This window comes from Sphaerodactylus townsendi, linkage group LG15, assembly GCF_021028975.2.
Source record: "Sphaerodactylus townsendi isolate TG3544 linkage group LG15, MPM_Stown_v2.3, whole genome shotgun sequence".
NCBI classification, from domain to species: domain Eukaryota; kingdom Metazoa; phylum Chordata; class Lepidosauria; order Squamata; family Sphaerodactylidae; genus Sphaerodactylus; species Sphaerodactylus townsendi.
The window spans coordinates 36650183-36670817 of NC_059439.1; the positions used below are offsets into that span (position 1 = coordinate 36650183).

At 53.0% G+C, this 20635-nt stretch overlaps 1 protein-coding gene across 1 annotated transcript; it reads left to right on the plus strand.

Moving 5' to 3' along the window:
• Positions 1–1724: 1724 nt before the first annotated feature.
• RNF31 (ring finger protein 31) lies at positions 1725–17688 on the plus strand. The gene is made up of 18 exons (XM_048516832.1): positions 1725–1859; positions 2124–2187; positions 3429–3609; positions 4422–4791; positions 5557–5829; positions 6018–6281; positions 7179–7361; positions 8061–8273; positions 8479–8652; positions 10745–10843; positions 11515–11604; positions 12873–12987; positions 13445–13563; positions 14467–14580; positions 15407–15464; positions 16101–16197; positions 16360–16534; positions 16935–17688. Exons 1-18 carry the CDS (start codon positions 1725–1727, stop codon positions 17010–17012), a joined length of 2802 nt encoding a protein of 933 aa, XP_048372789.1. The 3' UTR covers positions 17013–17688.
• Positions 17689–20635: the final 2947 nt, after the last annotated feature.

Below are 20635 nucleotides of genomic sequence, written 5' to 3' on the forward strand. Positions count from 1 at the left end.
ATGCTGGGAAGGAAAACCGCCGTGTTGAGGGGAGGGTCGATGAGGGAAGTGTGTGTGGAGTGGGGCATGCTGGGAAGGAAAACCGCCGTGTTGAGGGGAGGGGCCGGCTGAGGGGAAGCAGTACGCTGGGAAGCAAAACCGCCGCGGCTGAGGGCTGGTCGATGAGGGAAGCGGGAGCGGCATGCTGGAAGGGGAACTGGCTGGCAGCTGAGGGGAGGGTCGAAGGAGGGCGGTGGAGTGGGCATGCCGGGAAGGGGACCGTGCGTTGGGAGGGGAGGGTCGGCGAGGAAGTGTGGAGTGGGCATGCTGGGAAGGAAAACACATGATGTTGGAGGGGAGGGTCGGCGCGATGAGGGAAGTGTGTGTGGAGTGGGGCATGCTGGGAAGGGAAACCGCCACTGTGCTTGGAGGAGGAGGGTCGGCTGAAGGGGCGGGGAAGTCCGCTGTGGTAAGGGCTGGCGGGAGTGGGGCATGCTGGGAAGGGAAACCGCCGTGTTGAGGAGAGGGTCGATGAGGGAAGTGTGTGTGGAGTGGGGCATGCTGGGAAGGGGAACCCCGCCTCGCGTGTTGGAGGGAGAGTCGATGAAGAGGGGAAGTGTGTGGTGGAAGCCAGAGAGGGCATGCTGGGGAAGGAAAACCCACTGATGTTGAGGGAGGAGTCGATGAGGAAGTGTGTGTGGGCCAGTGGGGGCATGCTGGGAAGCTGGGAACCATACGCTGCAGTTGGAGGGAGAGAGGTCGATGAGGGAAGTGTGTGTGGAGGCGGGCGCATACTGGGAAGAGGAAGGCCTATGAGGACGCAAGTGTGTGAGAGGGGGAGCAAGGGGAGGGAAACCACTGTGATAGAGGGAGAGATTGTTTGTGTGGAGTGGGGCATGCTGGGAAGGGGAACCGCCATGTTGAGGGGAGGGTCGATGAGGGAAGTGTGTGCGGAGTGGGGGCATGCTGGGAAGTGGGGAAAACCGCCGTAAGTTGGAGGGAGGGTCGAGTGAGGGAAGTGTGGTAATGTGGAGGCGGGGCATGCTGGGGAAGGAGAAAACCGCCCGTGTTGGAGGGAGGGTCGATGAGGGAAGTGTGGAGCGGGCATGCTGGAAGGGGTTCTGCAAGGAGGGAGGGGTCGGAGGGGAAAGTGGTGTGTGGAGCTGGGCATGGGAAGTAAACTGCTGAGGGAGGCTGATGAGGGAAGTGTGGAGTGGGGCAATGCTGGGAAGGGGACCACGGAGGGAGGGTTTATGAGGGGTGGAGGGGGTGGCGGGAAGGGGAAAATCACAGGAAAGGAGTGGTGGAGTGGTATGGGGAACCACCGTGTTGAGGGGAGGGTCGATGAGGGAAGTGTGTGCGGAGTGGGGGCATGCTGGGAAGGAGAAACATATGTTAGCAGGGGGAGGGTCGATGAGGGGGGGAAGTGTGGGTGGTGGAGTGGGGCATGCTGGGGAAGGAGAGAAAACCACCTTACGTAGTTGGAGGGGAGGGTCTGGGCGATAGGAGGGGAAGTGTGTGTGTGGAGGCGGCATGCCAGCGAAACCACTGCGGTGCCAGGGAGGGTCGATGAGGGCGTGTGAGCGGCATGCTGGGAAGGGGGGAACCTACGTGTGTTGAGGGAGGGTTGATGAGGGAGATGTAAAGTGGAGTGGGGGGTACATGTTGGGAATTGTTTGCTTCTTTCTTTCCCCTCTTTAGGACAAATCCTAACCCTAACCCTCCAGGTTTTGTGCAGGGAGTTGATGCAAGAAGGGACGGTCAGCGTGAGAGGTGAGCAAGAGATGGGGACTGAGAGCAGTGGACCGGACCAGAGGCGATGGGTGTACACCCATCCTTGCCTGCAGGGAGCCTCTTGTCTTAGCTTGCTGCGAGAGACAGTGCGGAGTAGAGGCTAGATTGTCGGATTCGGGCCTGAATGACCCAGGTTCAAATCCCCTCGCAGGGTTGTTGTGAGGATAAACGGAGAAGAGGCAGATGGTTAGCAGCTTTGGTTCCCCGTTGGGGAGAAAAGGGGAGTATAAACAAAGTGAAAAAATAATAAATAAATTGCTGCTGAGCCACTTTAAAGGCCCGATCATGCCACTTGGCATGAGCAAAACTAGCCAGGTGTGAATACGGCCCCATCCTTGTCTCTTTCCTAGGGCAATCTCATTACTGATGCAGCTCCAGAGCACACGCCTCCCGTGCCGGCATTATCGCACACAGGTAATGGGGACCAGTCCAGGCTCTCTGGGGATCCTAGTTAACTCCTGTATGTGAAATCTGAGATCCTGCATTTTTTTCCTGGAGTGTTACAAAACCTGCCGAGGAGTTTCTGGCAGCTGTGGCTATAGAAGTACGCGATCAGGACATTTGCTTAGCCTTAGGCGTTCATTACCTGTGAGGGTGGGCACAGCCACAAAATGGCTGCCACAGTACGCTGCCGCAAAATGGCGGCCGCCACATCTCAAAAAGGATATTGAAGAGATAGAAAAAGTGCAGAGAAGGGCAACGAGGATGATTGAGGGACTGGAGCACCTTCCTTATGAGAGAAAGAGCTGCAGCGTTTGGGACTCTGCTAGTTTCCGGGAGAGGAGGCGTCCTGAGGGGGGATATGATTGAAGTCTATAAAATTATACATGAGGTAGAAAATGTTCCACGCGGAGAAATTCTCTTTCTCTACTCACAATACTCAGGAACCAGGGGGCATTCATTTGAAAATGCTGGGGGGAAGAATTGGGACTAATAAAAGGAAACACTAGCTTCCATAGCAACGTATTGATTGGTGTTTGGAATATGCTACCTGGGGAGGTGGTGATGGTACTCACCTGGATGGCTTTGCAAAGGGGAGACTTGGATAGATTTATGGAGGAGAAGTCGATCTATGGCTACCAATCTTGATCCTCTTTGATCTGAGATTGCAAATACCTTAACAGTCCAGGTGCTCGGGAGCAAAAGCCGCAGAAGGCCATTACTTTCACATCCTGCATGTGAGCTCCCAAAGGCACCTGGTGGGCCACTGCGAGTAGCAGAGAGCTGGACTAGATGGACTCTGGTCTGATCCAGCTGGCTTGTTCTTATGTTCTTACCTCAGTCACACAGTGAAGATTATTGTGCTGTGATGGGAGTGGCTACTGAAGCAACGTTTTTAAAAATCCGCACCGTCGGTCAGAAGCAGGGATGCACAAAAGCCCTACGTGGTCCATCTGAGAACACTAGACAGGTGTCAAGAAAGATGTCGGCAGGCGCCATGGCGCCAATTGGCACCATGTTAGGACCCTCTTGTAGGCCGGCTTAGAGAAGCGACTGTGCACTTCAGAGAGGGCTTCAAGTCTTGCAGCCAAACATTTCTATAAATTGTACTAGCTGCAGAATGTGGCTTCGCTTGGCTAAAGATTAGGATTCCTGGGAAAGAGACACGCTCCACTAGATCTTTTACCAACTCTTCTCTGCCCTGTTTTGCACAGAGTACCATCCGCCCGATTCCTGCCTGCTTTGTGGTTTGGAACCCCCGTCGCTACACTGCCCCTCCTGCGCCCAGTCTCTATGTCCGGACTGTGATCACCTCTTCCACAAACACCCATCGCGGACGCATCACCGGCGGGTGCCCTTGAAAGAGCAGGCGTGGCGGAGCACGATGCCACCCAGGTAACATCTCTGGGGAATCCACATTCATCTATTTACTCCTGCAGTAAGCTACCCTGTAGCAGGGTCCTTTTGAAGCAGGCAGCCCTGGTTGGAAATCTGAGATTTCAGCAATTGCCGTGGAGTTTAGGGTCCTGTTGTTTTAGGATCAGCTTTGGGGGTTTGAGAGACCCAAAGCAGCTTAAGATCTGTGGAGGCTGAATTGGATCAGGCTGTAGCGAGGGGTCTCCAGTGTGGTGTAGTGGTTATGAGCGGGTGCACTCTAATCTGGAGAACCAGGTTTGATTCCCCACTCTGCCACTTGAGCTGTGGAGGCTTATCTGGGGAATTCAGATTAGCCTGTACACTCCCACACACGTCAGCTGGGTGACCTTGGGCTAGTCACAGCTTCTCGGAGCTCTCTCAGCCCCACCTACCTCACAGGGTGTTTGTTGTGAGGGGGGAAGGGCAAGGAGATTGTCAGCCCCTTTGAGTCTCCTACAGGAGAGAAAGGGGGGATATAAATCCAAACTCCTCCTCCTCCTCCTCCTCCTCCTCCTCCTCCTCCTCTTCTTCTTCTTCTTCTTCTTCTTCTTATCATCATCATCATCATCATCATCATCATCATCGTCATCATCTGGGGAACCAGATTAGCTTGTGCACTCCAACACATGCCAGATGCGGAACCTTGGGCTAGTCACAGTTCTTCGGAGCTCTCTCAGCCCCACCCACTTCACAGGGTGTTTGTTGTGGGGAGGGTGGGGAAGGGCAAGGAGATTGTAAGGAGAGGAATGGAGGGATATAAATCCAAAACTCTTCTCTCTTCTTTCTTTCAGCCTCTCTGCGGTGAACCCTGAGGCAGTGTCCTCGCATCCACCCACAGACAGTTGGCGTAGCCTACAGACCCTTCCGCCAGCCCCACGCCCCGCCTGGTTTTGTGCCGCCTGCCGCACCCTCAACGATGCCCGCTCTGTGCTGTGCGTGGCCTGCGACCGCCCCCGGGGATGCAAGATGCCCGCAAGCCTCAGTTCGGAGGAGCAGCTGGCCCGCGGGCACTGGTCCTGCCAGTCGTGCACCTTCGAAAACGAGGCATCCACGGTGTTGTGCGCAGTGTGCGAGAGGCCCCGTCTGGCTGGGAAACCCGGCACTGGTGACGCCAAGCCCCTGGTCGCCTGGGGGGAGGCAACAGAGAAGCGGCAGGGAGAGGTGAGTCTGTTTGTGGGGCCGGGCACATCCGATGCCACTCACGTCCAGTCGTTCTCCTTCTGCAGTCGTGAAGTCTGGGGACCTGCAATGATGAGGTCCGCAGCCAGCGGTTTGTAGTGGTGAAGAGCAGGTGCGCTCTAATCTGGAGAACAGGGTTTGATTCCCCGCTCTGAGCTGCGGAGGCTTATCTGGGGAACCAGATTAGCTTGTGCACTCCAACACACGCCAGCTGGGTGACCTTGGGCTAGTCACAGTTCTTCGGAGCTCTCTCAGCCCCACCCACCTCACAGGGTGTTTGTTGTGGGGGCAGGGTGGGAAGGAGTTTGCAAGCCCTTTTGAGTCTCCTTATGGGAGAGAAAGGGGGGATATAAATCCAAACTCCTCCTCCTCCTCCTCCTTCTTCCTCCTCCTCCTCCTCCTCCTCCTCCTTTTCTTCTTCTTCTTCTTCCTTCTTCTTCTTCCTCCTCCTCCTCCTTCTTCCTCCTCCTCCTCTTCTTCTTCCTCCTCCTCCTCTTCTTCTTATTCTTCCTTCTTCTTCTTCTTCTTCTTCTTCTTCTTCTTCTTCTTCTTCTTCTTCTTCTTCTTCTTCCTCCTCTTCTTCTTCTTCTTCCTTCTTCTTCCTCCTCCTCCTCCTCTTCTTCTTCTTCCTCCTCCTCCTCCTTCTTCTTCCTCCTCCTCCTCTTCTTCTTCCTCCTCCTCCTTTTTTTTCTTCTTCCTTCTTCTTCTTCTTCTTCCTCCTCCTCCTCCTCCTCTTCTTCACAACAGCTCCCTGGTTGGCAATGTGAGCACTGCACCTTCAGGAACCATAACCCCGGCCGGGTGTGCGAAATGTGCGACCGCACCAGCCAGAGAGGAGGTCACGAGCCCCCGTCGCTGTGCTCCAAGCCGGAGGGGGAGGAGAAGCCCAAAAAGGATCCGGCCGAGATCCAGGCGGAGCCCTTAAAGTGTCTGTCGAAGTCCCTCTCCCAAGAGGAGGTGGAGCATCGGAGGCAGGAGAAACTGCGAGAGGACGGCCAGAAGATGATCGCCATGATCAGGGTGAGCCATGCAGAACTCCCAGATATTGTGAAAGGGAGGGGGCTGGCAGGGGTGGTCTTTGCCCCACTGGGCCCTGGGATTATTGGCCCCTCGTCTCACCTTCTCAGCGATCCTCCCCTGTCTCGTCTCGACACACGCGTGCCCTGGCTGCTGCGCCGGAGTCTCACTTCCTGTCTCTTTCCTCGCAGGAAGCTGAAGTGGCCGGCGTGGCACCGGAGCTGGTGGCTGCCGCTCTACGCTACTCGGGGGCGGAGCTGCCTCTGGCGTGGCTGAATTCGGAGCTCCCGTGCGTCCTGGAAGGGGTGGCGGAAATGGCCACGCAGCGGGGGGAAGAGGAGCCAGGGGGCGGGCTGGGGGCCGTGACCTACCAGGAAGCCCAGACGGCCTGGATGGAGAGTCAAGGAGACGTGGACGAAGCCGTCGGCCGATGCCTGGTTGCTCGCCGCAGCAAGGTTGGCCCAGGGCTTGAGTGGGCTGGTGGGAGGGGCCTCGGGGAAACTGACGGCCTTTGTGGTGTGGTGGCTAAGGGCCAGTGCTCTCTAATCTGGAGAACCGGGTTTGATACCCCGCTCTGCCATTTGAGCTGTGGAGGCTTATCTGGGGAACCAGATTAGCTTGTGCACCCCCACACACGCCGGCTGGGTGACCTTGGGCTAGTCACCGTTCTTAGTTCTCTCAGCCCCACCCACCTCACAAGGTGTCTGTCGTGGGGGGCAGGGGAAGGGAAAGGAACTTGTAAGCCACCTTGAGTCTCCTTACAGGAGAGAAAGGTGGAGTATAAATTTAAACTCTTCTTCTTCCTGAGGAAGGTGGCAACTAAAGGCAGACTGTGAAGAAGAAGAGGAGGAGGAGGAGGAGGAGGAGTTTGGATTTATATCCCCCTTTCTCTCCTGTAGGAGACTCAAAGGGGCTGACAATCTCCTTGCCCTTCCCCCCTCACAACAAACACCCTGTGAGGTGGGTGGGGCTGAGAGAGCTCCAAAAAGCTGTGACTAGCCCAAGGTCACCCAGCTGGCGTGTGTGGGAGTGTACAGGCTAATCTGAATTCCCCAGCTAAGCCTCCACAGCTCAGGCGGCAGAGCTGGGAATCAAACCCGGTTCCTCCAGATCAGAGTGCACCTGCTCTTAACCACTGCTCTTAGCCACTACGCCACTGCTGCTGTGGATGAAAGGGGGTGGGCGTTGTAGTCCATGAACATCTGGAGGGCCAGAGTTGGACGCTCCTGCTCTAGAGTAGGACCCTCCCGGGGCTCCACCCCCTCCCCAAATCTCCAAGAATTTCCCCACCCGGAGTTGGCAACCCCACTCCTGATCCTCAGTGGGGGCTCTTTCCCTGACTTCCCATACAGGTGCAGGAGCTGAAAGCCCTGGGCTTTGCGGAGCGGGGCCCCGTCCTCCAGGCCCTCTACCAGAACAAAGGCGACTTGTGGCAGGCCCTGGTGCAGCTGCAACGCCAGCGGCTGGAGCCCTTCCACCAGCGCCTGTGGGAGAGCGAAGAGCCCCCCTTCGACTTCCGCAGCCCCGACCGGCAGGTGAGTGGGGGGCCCGGCGGGCAGTCTGCTCTGGGAAGGGCTCTCGGGGGCTCTGGCCGACTGTCCTGCCGCCTCCCAGTGGCGTAGGAGGTTAAGAGCTCGTGTATCTAATCTGGAGGAACCGGGTTTGATTCCCAGCTCTGCCGCCTGAGCTGTGGAGGCTGATCTGGGGAATTCAGGTTAGCCTGGGCACTCCCACACACGCCAGCTGGGTGACCTTGGGCTAGTCACCGCTTCTCGGAGCTCTCTCAGCCCCACCCACCTCAGGGGGTGTTTGTTGTGAGGGGGGAAGGGCAAGGAGGTTGTCAGCCCCTTTGAGTCTTCTACAGGAGAGAAAGGGGGGAATATAAATCCAAACTTCTCCTCTTCTTCTTCTTCTTTGGGTGACCTTGGGCTAGTCACAGTTCTTGGGAGCTCTCTCAGCCCCACCTACCTCACAGGGTTTTTGTTGTGGGGGGGGGGGATGGGAAAGGAGATTGTAAGGAGAGAAAGGGGGGGATATAAATCCAAACTCCTCCTCTTCTACTTCTTCTTTGGGTGACCTTGGGTTAGTCACAGTTCTTTGGAGCTCTCTCAGCCCCACCTACCTCACAGGGTTTTTGTTGTGGGGGGGGGGATGGGAAAGGAGATTGTAAGGAGAGAAAGGGGGGGGATATAAATCCAAACTCCCCCTCTTCTACTTCTCCCTCCCCCTCCCAGGCTCTACTGCGTCGCCTCCTGGCCTCTCTGTCCTTGCCGAGCTGGGGCCGGGCCGAGCTGGTCGTGTCGCTCATGTTGGAGAAGCCGAGCGAAGGGGACTGGGAGCTGGCGGACATCGTGGAGGCCGTGAAGGCGTCTCCCAGCCGGGACTTCATCAAGCGCCTCTTGAGCTGGGAATGCGCCGTCTGCAGCTGGACCCTGCCACGCAACAAGGTATTCGGCGGGGGATCGGGGGGCCCGGCAGGGACAGCGTCGGCGTGCATCGAGGTGGTGCGCCTGCCGGACCCACTGGCCCCCAACGTAGCTCCCCTTCCATTTGCCGGCGTGTTTGTTAGGTCCTGGTACAGCGGCCAATGAATTGTACTCTGGATACGCAATCAGAAGTCTTTGACGGCCACTCTCCTTTGTCCCCTCCCAGATGCAGTCGCTGACGTCCTGCGAATGTACGATATGCCCCGACTGCTTCACCCAGCACTTCACGATCGCCGTGAAAGAGAAACACATCACGGACTTGGTGTGTCCGGCTTGCTCCGAGCCAGAGATCAGCGACGAAGGGGAACTCCTCAGCTACTTCTCCACGCTCGACATCCAGGTGCCTGCTCTGCACCACTCCTGGCATTTCTGAAAGCTAAAAATCTTCTCCCCAGATTCCTAGGTCCCCTGCTTGTGCCACTGTGGTTGTGGATTCACACTGTGGTTGTGGATTCACAAGCCCAGTTGCCTTTGCTTGAACAGGGGGTGGGGGTGGGGGTGGGGGGAAGACTATGGTCTCTTTCAGGAAGCAAACGTGCTGCTGCGGTACCTGAGGATATTGCTGGGGCAAACCCAAGATGCTGTCACCTGGCAAAAGAAGAAGAAGAAGAGTTTGGATTTATATCCCCCCCTTTCCCTCCTGTAAGGAGAATCAAAGGGGTTTACAGTCTCCTTTCCCTTCTTCCCCCCCCCCCACAACAAACACCCTGTGAGGTAGGTGGGGCTGAGAGAGCTCCAAAGAACTGTGGCTAACCCAAGGTCACCCAGGCTGGTGTGTGTTGGAGTGCACAAGCTAATCTGGTTCCCCAGAAAAGCCTCCACAGCTCAAGTGACAGAGCAGGGAATCAAACCCGGTTCTCCAGATTAGAGTGCACCTGCTCTTTCTTTCTTTCTTTCTTTCTTTCTTTCTTTCTTTCTTTCTTTCTTTCTTTCTTTCTTTCTTTCTTTCTTTCTTTCTTTCTTTCTTTCTTTCTTTCTCTCTCTCTCTCTCTCTCTCTTTCTTTCTTTCTTTCTTTCTTTCTTTCTTTCTTTCTTTCTTTCTTTCTTTCTTTCTTTCTTTCTTTCTTCCTTCCTTTCCCTCCCTCCCTCCCTCCCTCCCTCCCTCCCTTCCTTCCTTCCTTCCTTCCTTCCTTCCTTCCTTCCTTCCTTCCTTCCTTCCTTCCTTCCTTCCTTCTTTCCTTCTTTCCTTCCTTCCTTCCTTCCTTCCTTCCTTCGATTTCTATGCCACCCACTCCCGGATGGCTCTGGGCCATGTACAACAACTGATATAATCTAAAATAACAAGAAGAGCACATTCAATAAATACATACAGTATAATAAAATTAGGGCTCTAAATTTCACATCTTAACCGCTACACCACGGTGGCTCTCATTCTGAGCAATTGCGGTACCCGAGGGGCAAACCCGAGATGCTGTTGCCTAGCAAAAGCAAAGCAGAGAGGAATTCTGTGACGTTCTTGCATGACTTCAGTGCATTTGGTTCTCTTTGCTTCATCTCGTCCCACTGTGGAATGTCTCTTCATAGTTCATGCTTTCTTTTTGGCTTGAACTTAGAACATGGGACCTAAACAATAGGACTCACACTGCCAACACCTTTTCTGGCATCCGTCAGGTATTTTTGGAAAGTGGGTGGGGCCAGGTGGAGGATTTGCCCAGCTAGGCTCCTGATTGGCCATTGGTGATAATGATTTAACTGTACAGTTTTTAAAAACGTTACTTTGGCAGCAGCTGCCACCAAAGCAGAAGGATCTTCACTGTGTGACAGACAGTAAACTGCAGCATCCATTTCGTGGCGGCCATGTTGTTATGCGCCCATCACTCTGTCAGAATTCCGAAGGGCTCAGAAAGGTTGGGGACCCCAATTAGAGTTTTCCTCATGTTATAAACCCGTTGCTTCCTGGCCTACCTTCCGTGGGGATGGAGTGGACAGTTATTCCAGTGGTGGGATCCAAAAATTTTAGTAACAGGTTCCCATGGTGGTGGGATTCAAACTGTGGCGTAGCGCCAATGGGGCTAGGCGGGGCGCGGCGGGGGCGTGGCTGGGCATTCCGGAGGCAGGGCATTCCTGGGCGGGGCTGTGGCCAGGACGCAGCCGCTGCGCCGGTCCTTGAGTGGGAAACGAATGCACGCAGGCGCAGGCTGCCGCACACGCCGGTGCACCTCCTGCTAGACTGCTTCAAGTTCTGCGCGCTACTGCTGAGAGGAGGGGCGTAACTAAGGCAAAAATCACGTGGCAAAATCACCCATTAGAAACCCCCTCTCGGCACACACAAATAATTAGTAACCTACTCTCGGGAACCTGTGAGAACCTGCTGGATCCCACCTCTGAGTTATTCCCTTTCTATTTGACTTTAAAAACACAACAACCCATACGCACAACTCTTGAGTAATGCCTTCTGTTGCCTTGCCCCTGTGTGTACTTCTCTTCTTCAGCTTCGGGGGTGCCTGGACACAGAGACATACGAGCTCTTCCACAAGAAACTGACTGAGAGGGTGCTGATGCGGGACCCCAAATTTCAGTGGTGCACGCATGTGAGTACGCCCCTTGGGGGGGTGGGCCGAGAGGCTTTGAAGAGGACAGTTGTTTGTAGGATGTGCATGTTTACATGCCGTGAAATCCCTTCAGATGTATGGGGACCCTACAAATTAATGCTCCAGCCTAACGTGAAGAGGTTACGAGGTGACAAGATAGCCGTGTTTAGATATTCGAATGGATGTCGTGTTGGTGAGGGAGAAAGCTTGTTTTCTGCGGCTCCAGAGACTAGGACCAGGAGTCATGGGTTCAAGGGGAAGGAAAAGAGATTCCACCTAAACATCAGGAAAAACTTCCTGACAGTCAGGGCTGTTCGACAGTGGAATTCACTGTCTGGGAGTGTGGTGGAGTTTCCTTCTTTGGAGGTTTTTAAAGAGAGGCTGGATGGCCATCTGTCAGGAGTGCTTTGATTGTGTGTTCCTGCATTGCAGGGGTTGGACTGGATGGCCCTCGTGGTCTCTTCCAACTCTATGATTCTTTGATTGATCTGTTCAGATCTAAAAAACTTAGCAGCGCCAGCCCCCTCCCTGTTGTGATATCCAAGCCCGCGACTCCCCCAGAAAACTCAAAGCCTGAAGTGAACTCAAAGACGAATTCCGCAAAGTTCCCTGAACTGGTCTGAGTCTCTGTGGCGCTTTGTAATAACGATCTCCCTCCCTCTCTCCTGTAGTGTTCCTTTGGATTCATCTACGAGTCGGAGCAGCTGGAGGCGAAATGTCCGCAGTGCCGCAAAAGCTTCTGCGTCCTGTGCAGGCGCCCGGTTAGTGCAGCGTGGTGAGGGTGACTTGTAGGGAGCGGCAGTGGTTTTGAATTATGGCGCAAAATGCTCGTGATTATTCTCAGGGGGGTTGCGAGGGGGGGGGGGATCACACATGGAAAAGAGGGGCCATGCATGTAAAGGTGTGGGACGCGTCTCGGTTAGGGCCGGGTTTCCCAAGTTCCGGTGTCGGGGAGATTTGTTCCGACCACGACAGGTCTTTAATTTCTCTCAGGTAAGTGGAAAAGCGCTATTAACTTCGATGAGGAAATCCATCTGGGTAGGGCCCTGATTCCATCCTGGGCCCTGCCTTCTCCTCCCTTCTCTTTTGGCCTTTTGACCGGGCGCCTGTGTGTGTGTGTTTTTACACAACCTTGTTGTTTAACTTGTATCTATTGTTTTAATTTCTGCTGAATTTTAATGAGTTAGATTTTATGTCGTATTGATTTACTGTTCTGGAAACAGTCATGTTGTGAGCCGCCTTGAGCCCTTCAGGGATGAGGCGGCCTATAAATTTAATAAATCAAATCAAATCAAAGAAGGGCCTAGTCCTGCCCCTATGCAAGGTTGCGTAACAATGAACTGGTGTTAGGGCAAATTCCTCCAGCTGAAATCTTGCACGCGCCTGCATGGACTTGGGGGACAGAATCATTTTGCTGAATTTCTTTCTTTCTTTCTTTCTTTCTTTCTTTCTTTCTTTCTTTCTTTCTTTCTTTCTTTCTTTCTTTCTTTCTTTCTCTTTCTTTCTTTCTTTCTTTCTCTCTCTTTCTCTCCTTCCTTCCTTCCTTCCTTCCTTCCTTCCTTCCTTCCTTCCTTCCTTCCTTCCTTCCTTCCTTCCTTCCTTCCTTCCTTCCTTCCTTCCTTCCTTCCTTCCTTCATTCATTCATTCATTCCTTCATTCATTCATTCATTCATTCATCCAACTTATAGGCATATTGAAGAGAACCTAAAGTGACTCTATGGTATTCTCCTGAACCCAGCAAATCGAAAACAACATAAAACTTAAACCCATTAACATTCATTTCATTCCATTTCGTTCATTCGTTCATTTCATTTCATTCATCCCAACTTATGGGCGTCATCCCGAAGAATTCAAAGAGGCCCGACTCACATAGATGGTTCTCCTAGACAGCAAATCAAAACAACATAAAACTTAAACCCATTAACCCATTAAAAACTTAAGCAGCAGTTTTGCCTTCGAAGGAAGCCGGGCAGGGTGAACCCCTTGGCTCCTTCTGAGCTGCGCTCTCCTTTTCTCTCCCCTGGGTCAGTGGGAACCACAGCACCAAGGGCTGTCTTGCGAAGGGTTCCAGGAATGGAAGCGGACCAACGATCCCGAGTACCAGGCTCAGGGCTTGGCTGCGTACCTGCAAGAGAATGGGATTGGTGAGAATTGTTTTCCTGGATCGAGGGTGCAGGGTGAGGGGTTTCCAGGCAGTGTGGGGCCCCCACGCCTCTCCAGTCAGAAATTCCCCTCCGTACTGCTGAGCAGTTGCGACCAAACTAGACCTTGTGGTTGACCTGCGCTGTGGGAAACTCCAGGTGCGTCTTCTCTGCAACCCCTGTGACGGCGGTCGTCTGCTCGTAGCCTTCAGTTGGGGCCATTTTCTGGCTCAGGAGACCCTAAACCAGGGTCTGATCTGGTACTCCTAAACAAGGGGTACCTGGTCAGCCTCATCAACAGCCACTCCCTAGACCCGGCCGTCCTGTACAGTCTGCAGGAAGTTGAGCTTGTCTGGCAACGCCACCTAGAGTTACAACTCTGGTTGGACACCCCAAAATTACTGGCGGCAGAGGGGGCAGTTCTTGTTATCTTAACCCCCCCCCTCTGTTCTCTCACCAGCCTGCCCCAATTGCAAGTTCTCGTATGCCTTGGCCCGGGGGGGCTGCATGCACTTCCATTGTACCCAGTGCCGGCATCATTTCTGCAGCGGCTGCTACAGTGTCTTCCACGCTAAGAACGTAAGGATCGTGGGGAAGGGATGCTTTTAGGGGGTTGAGCGGGTCTGATGTGTGCAGGATCAGAGGAAGAAGAAGAAGAAGAGTTTGGATTTATATCCCCCCTTTCTGTAAGGAGACTTAAAGGGGCTTACAACCTGCAGTGTTATTGTCCTTGTCCAGTATTGGCCTTAAACGCCTAATGTACAGTTTTGCTAATTATTGCGAAGAGAACAGACTGGAAATTAACTATGCTAAAACTAAAGTTCTCATTTTTGCTAAGAGTTGGAAGCCCTCGTCCTGGCGAATTAAGGGCCACGAAATTGAGCAGGTCAAATATTTCCGATACCTTGGCATTTGCTATAGGTATAATTTGTCATGGTCCTCACAGCAACTAGCAGTAACTACCTCGGCACATACCAACATGACCAACATGACAGCAATATATCACCTTTTTTACAGTAAAGGCAATCAATACATTCCTCGCTTGTGCTTTGAAGCTGTTTCTTCTTGAGGCTAGGATTACGGCTCCCTTGCCCATATCTATGCATGGTTCCCCCTATTTGGATTTCTCAAACTACAACCTCCTTTCCCTCCCCATCCACCCCCCAAACAACAAGCGCCCTGTGAGGTGGGTGGGGCTGAGAGAGTTCTGAGAGAACTGTGACTAGCTCAAGGTCACCCAGCTGGCATGTGTTGGAGTGCACAAGCTAATCCGGTTCCCCAGATAAGCCTCCACAGCTCAATCGAACCCGGTCCCCCAGATTAGAGTGCACCTGCTCTCAACCATTACACCACGCTGGCTTTGTCTAATGTCTGAAACATCCTTACCCTCTTGGGAGGGTGGTAGAACTGGCTAAAATGATCCCTGGCACTTTTGAGCCGCAACGTTGGCCCTGTTTTTTTTGTTGCTCGGTCTTCGCTCAGAAATGCCCACTCCACGGCTGCCCCATCAAGCGGTCCCTCCACGCCCACCACCCTCGAGACTGCCTCTTCTACCTCCGTGACTGGGACGTGGCTCACCTGCAGCGACTCTTACAGGTGAGTCTTGGCTGAGAGCTGACAGACTTGGGAAGGGGGGTGTTTTATTGAAGGGAGGAACAGAAGCAAACCCCTCCCAAAAATGCCGCGCGGAACTGAGTTGCCCAGGAGTGCTCCCCCTGCTGGTCAGCCCTTGATCTGCACGGCACCAGTATCTGCATGCCAGGGGTGTACCGCCCAGGGGGACATATGGAGTCAAATGTCTCCGTGCTGCGGCCATTTAGTCATGTGGGGCGCAGAAAATGCCCCCCCCCCTTCCTTTTCCTCAGGTCCATACACTGACTTCAAGACCTGGTGCAAACAAAAAAGTTTGGTCATGGTGGGGGAGGGCGGCTGCCCATACGGGATGGGGGGGTGGCCCTGGAAAACATTGCCCCTAGATACGCCTCTGGCCTGCCCTATAGGGAACATTGCTATGGGGCAGCCGATTTCTCCAACAGGGTACCCCATGGCACCCTGGGGTGCCAAATGGAGCATGTCCCAGGTGCTCTTGGCAACACTACCTATGCTTCATTTTTTTTGTGGTGCAATGTCTTCCACCGAGAGCCATGGCCAAGGACATGGAGCTGGCCCATGGGGCAGGGCCTGCCACAAGGTCAGCAGCCACCCCACCCCCCCCAGTGCTTCCATTCACCCTGGGAGGGGAAGGTGGGGTGTGTGGCAAGCAGGGGCAATGGGAGGGGAAGGTGGAGGGTGGCGGCAGGGGTACCGTGAGATATGAAGAGTGAGGTCAAGGGTACCCTGACCTTGAAAAGGTTGGGAAACACTGCTATGGGGTGTTAAAGGTGCTGCCCTCCAATCCATTCTTGATGCCTCCCCATCCCAGGACAAAGGAATTTTGTTCAACACTGATCCACCAGCTGGAACCCGTGCTACCACTGGAGGTGAGTATCGATGGATTGTGTAACGTATGTTTGTATCCCCCCACCTCCTGGTGATTCTAGGGGCGGTGCCCCCAACGTGGCACCCACGGGAGTCACGGCACTTGCTGACGCCTTTCCAGGTGCCCGTCAAATGTTTTTAGAAAGTGACCTCAGCCAGGTAGAGCTTTTGCCTACCAAGGCTTCTGATCGGCCACTGGACATTTGATTGGCTGTTGCAGACTTTTAAAAAGTTGCAGGCCCTTCCCCCACAGCAGAAGGGTCTTCACTGCGTGCCAGAAAGTAAGCTCTGGCGGCCACTTTGTGGTTGGCCCCGCCTCCCGCTCAGCCATTTTGTGGTAGCCGATTTGGGGCCGTACTCACTGGGCAGTGTAAGAATTCCTAAGGTGGCCACGCCCTTGACAAGTTTGGGGGCCTGTGTTCTAGGGGGATTGGGTGGGTGGTACAGAAGTCAAATAAATAAATAAAATAAAATAAATATAACATTTGGAATTTCAGTGAAATCATGGGTTAGAGACAGGAATGGACTAATGACACATGCAAGCTGAGCTGCAGTTCCTTGTTCAGCTACTTTTAAAATGGGGGGAGGAGGTTATGGAGCAACCCCCATGCAATGGCCTCTCTTTCCTGCTTCCACAGGTGGGTGCCAGGTGATGGAGCAGAAGGAGACCAGGGCGGGGTTGAAGGACGAACCTTGTGGGAAAGAGACCCAAGCTGGATACGCTGGACTTTGCCAGTGAGTAGCCCCGTTGGTGAGGTGTTGCGGATCGGGAATTAATACTACAGTTTGTATCTGTGAAATTGCTAGAGCTGCGATGAGAGTTCTCTTATCACTTCCACGATTCTAGAATCATAGAGTTAGAAGAGACCCCACTGATATGTTTCCCCACCCGTCCAGGGCCCACTACAAGGAGTACCTGGTCAGCCTCATCAACAGCCACTCCCTAGACCCGGCCGTCCTGTACAGTCTGCAGGAAGTCGAGCTCGTCTGGCAACGCCACCTGCCTGCCACTCAGCTGCCGCCACGGGGGCCTGCCGAGGAGGATGAAACTTACGCCGGGCGCTTGATCCAGGTGAAACCGGGTCACCTACGGACAAATTGGGTGGGTGGGGGATTCGTGGAGGGGAAAGCCTAGAAAAGCTGAACAGGATGCTTAAGAGCAGATGTACTCTAATCTGGAGAACTGGGTTTGATTCCCCGCTCTGCCACTTGAACTGTGGAGGCTTATCCGGTGAACCAGATTAGCTTGTGCACTCCAACACACGCCAGCAGGGTGACCTTGGGCTAGTCACAGTTCTTCGGAGCTCTCTCAGCTCCTCCCACTTCACAGGGTGTTTGTGAGGGGGGTGGTGGGAAGAGAAAGGAAATTGTAAGCCCCATTGAGTCTCCTTACAGGAGAGAAAGGGGGGTATAAATCCAAACTCTTCTTCTTCTTCTTAATTTCTCTTTTTAAAATATCTGATTATCTACAGAAGCTAATGGACGAGGTGGCTCTGGGGCCGAAAATCCCACGCAGACCGAAGCAGCCGGATGCACGAGGCCTCCACTAGCCCCGACGGAGGGGGACGCTGAACAGAGTCTACCTTGCGATGGAGTTTTGCGTGGGAGGGTGGTCGTTTCTTGAGGGGAGGGAGTGTTCATATTTTGGAGTGCCTTTATCTTTGGGAGTCCAAGATGCAATTTGATGACTCTCTTATCTACTGGGTGGAAGCTAATACAGGAGGAGTCCAAACAGATGAATTCTGCCTCCCCTAGAATTACAAATTGTTTTTCTCTGCCCTGGCCCCTTTCCCAGCAAGGATCCCTACCACCTTTGGGGAGAGGCGGGGAGGAAAGAGGCCAGCTCCTATTTTCAGATCTCCCATTTACACGTGCGTAAACCCTCTCCCCCTCCCCAGACACCTGTGCTAAGTGGCTTGAAAAACAATCTGGAAAAACCTTGTGGGAATGGACACCTAATGGGACGATTTTAACTTTTACACAAGCCTGTTCTGGAAGGGTTTAAAGAATGTACTTTCTGGGTATTATGAGAATGATTTTACAGGAAATGGGAGGCTTCTGAAAATTATTCGGCGATCCGGCCGAAAATTACATGCCATGTTCCGGGTTCTCCTAACTCCTTACTTTTCCTGTGCCTTTTAATATTTTACCTGCTCCGTAATATTCACCTGTGATCTTTGGGGAATGCAAATCCCCCAGTAAATCATTCTCTGATTTTAACAATCACAAAATCCATGGGTCTGGTTTTTTCCCGCTGTCGCAGAGACCTCCACAAATCCCAAGAACTTATTTGGCGTTCAACAGCTCTGCCGCCTTAAGGACCTTTATTCAGCTCAAGAACAACCACCTTTATTAGGCATATAAAATAGGCTCTAGGACAGTGGTGGCGAACCTATGGCACGGGTGCCAGAGGTGGCACTCAGAGCCCTCTCTGTGGGCACGAGCACACAGAGTTTGTCTTGAAATCGTCCCCCTCCCCCACACATCTAGGCTGGCCTGGGCCACTGGACTTGATGTGCATGCACCTCAGCGAGCAGAGAGGACTCGGCTGGTGGGCCTGGTACCTGTGCTCCAGGTGGCTGCTACCTGGGGGGTGGGGGCAGAGGCGGCAGAGATGCTAGAGAGGCGCAGAGTGGCAAATGTGGGACTTGCTGGGGGCTACAGCAGGCTGGCCCCTGCTCGAGGGGGTTATTCAGGTTAAATTGCCGCGTTGGCACTTTGCAATAAATAAGTGGGTTTTGGGTTGCAATTTGGGCACTCGGTCTTGAAAAGGTTCGCCATCACTGTTCTAGGACGTTACCAGACATTTGTAATACACAAAGCAAGAGTAAAATCGAGACCCAGGCAGAGGAAATATATCTAGCATTAGGCGTTACTTACAGAGTTCCGTCACTTGTAGGAGAAATTTTGCTACTTTTCCCAAGAGCATGATGTCTGTATTGTTTAACAGAAGCCCCGCAACAAAATTGTCAGAGTCTCTTCCAGATTTGTCTAGGACCAACCAAGGAGAGAAATTCCTGATACCCACATATCTCGAACAGTCGAGTATAATGTGAACAAGAGTCTCCACTTGATTTTTACAGTGTGGGCAAACCCGATCCTGGAGAGGGATAGATGAATAGCGACCCTTCGTAATGGCAGATGGGAAAGTATTGCATCTGGTCCTTGTAATAATCCATCTCTGTTGGAGTTCAGCTAATAATTCAAGATATTTGGCTGTATGCCCCTATTCAGGTACTATTCTGACAAAAGGGGGCAGCATGATTTATTTGCTTGCCCCAATAAGCTTTTTACTTACAGTTGCCAACTCTGAGATAAAAAGTTCCTGGAGATTTGGTGGTGGAAAGGGTAGGGTTTGGGGAGACAGATCTCATAAGAACATAAGAAAGAGCCTGCTGGATCAGACCAGAGTCCATCTAGTCCAGCACTCTGCTACTCGCAGTGGCCCACCAGGTGCCTTTGGGAGCTCACATGCAGGAGGTGAAAGCAATGGCCTTAAGAACATAAGAACTAGCCTGCTGGATCAGACCAGAGTCCATCTAGTCCAGCGCTCTGCTACTTGCAGTGGCCCACCAGGTGCCTTTGGGAGCTCACGTGCAGGAGGTGAAAGCAATGGCCTGCTGCTGCTGCTGCTCCTCACTGATTTCCATCATCTGAAGATCAGTTGGTGTCAGATTGCTTCTTTCAGGTGCTGGAGGGAATGGAACCAGTAAACCAGCAAAATTCTGATTGATCTCTGCTCTGCCTTTTGCTTTGATCTGGTTCTCTTAGAATCATAGAGTTGGAAGAGACCACAAAGGCCATCCAGTCCAGCCCCTTCCCATGCAGGGACACACAATCAAAGCACTCCTGACAGTTGGCCATCAAGCCTCTGTTTTAAAACCTCCCAAAAAGGAGACTCCACCACACTCCGAGGTAGTACATTCCACTGTCGAACAGCCCTGACTACCAGGAACTTTTTCCTGATGTTTAAGTGGAATCTCTTTTCCTTCCCCTTGAACCCATGACTCCGTGTCCTAGTCTCTGGAGCAGCAGAAAACAAGCTTGCTCCCTTCAAATATTTAAAGACGGCTATCATGTCACCCCTTAACCTGCATCATTTGGTTCACTGTTAATCCCCGTGTGGTTTGGGCACATGAATCTTGGTTGTATTGTTGAATAAGGTGGAAGACGGTGAACAAAAGAAATTGGTTTTATTTGGGTTTTAGGATTTTACTTTCTGAATTAGCCCAAAAGGTGGGATCCAGCAGGTTCTCACAGGTTCCCGAGAGTAAGTTACTAATTATTTGTGTGTGCCAAAAGGGGGTTACTAATGGGTGATTTTGCCACGTGATTTTTGCCTTAGTTACGCCCCTCCTCTCAGCAGTAGCGCGCAGAACTTGAAGCAGTCCAGCAGGAAGTGCACTGGCGCGCGTGGCAGCATTCGTTTCCCGCCCAAGGACTGGCGCAGCGGCTGCGTCCTTGCCACAGCCCCGCCCAGCAATGCCCCGCCCCTGGAATGCCCGGCCACGCCCCCGTCGTGCTTCACCCAGCTCCATTGGTGCTACGCCACAGTTTGAATCCCACCACCATGAGAACCTGTTACTAACATTTTTGGATCCCACCACTGATTAGCCCCACAGAACCCAAATGGGATGAAGTTATTCCACCACGATCCAAACACAGATCACAACAAATTCAAATGTTTTGAATTTGTGAACGATCTTCGCATATATATTTTCCTCCATTTCAAACTTGGGGGAAAAAAGACTGCAAACCACGACCGAACAGGCAATGGGGAGCCTGTTGCATTTTCAAGTGGTTCTGAAAGTGCAGGCAACTGATGCCACAGGTGGAATCGGCTCCAGTACGGGGGTGAGGGTATAACCCCCCAGGACAGAAAGCAACAAACCTGAAACGAAGACGCTCCAAACTCATCAGTGTGGTGCAGTGTCTAACGACAGGTGGACTCGAATCTGGAGAACTGGGTTCGATTCCCCACTCCCTCACATGAGCAGCAGACTCTTTTCCAATGAACTGGATTAGTTTCCCCTCTCCTGCATTCCTGCTGGGTGACCTTGGGCTAATCACGGTTCCTTCAGAACTCTCTCAGCCCCACCTGCTTCACAAGGTGTCTGTTGTGGGGAGAGGAAGGGAAAGGAGCTTGTAAGCCACCTTGAGTCTCCTTCCAGGA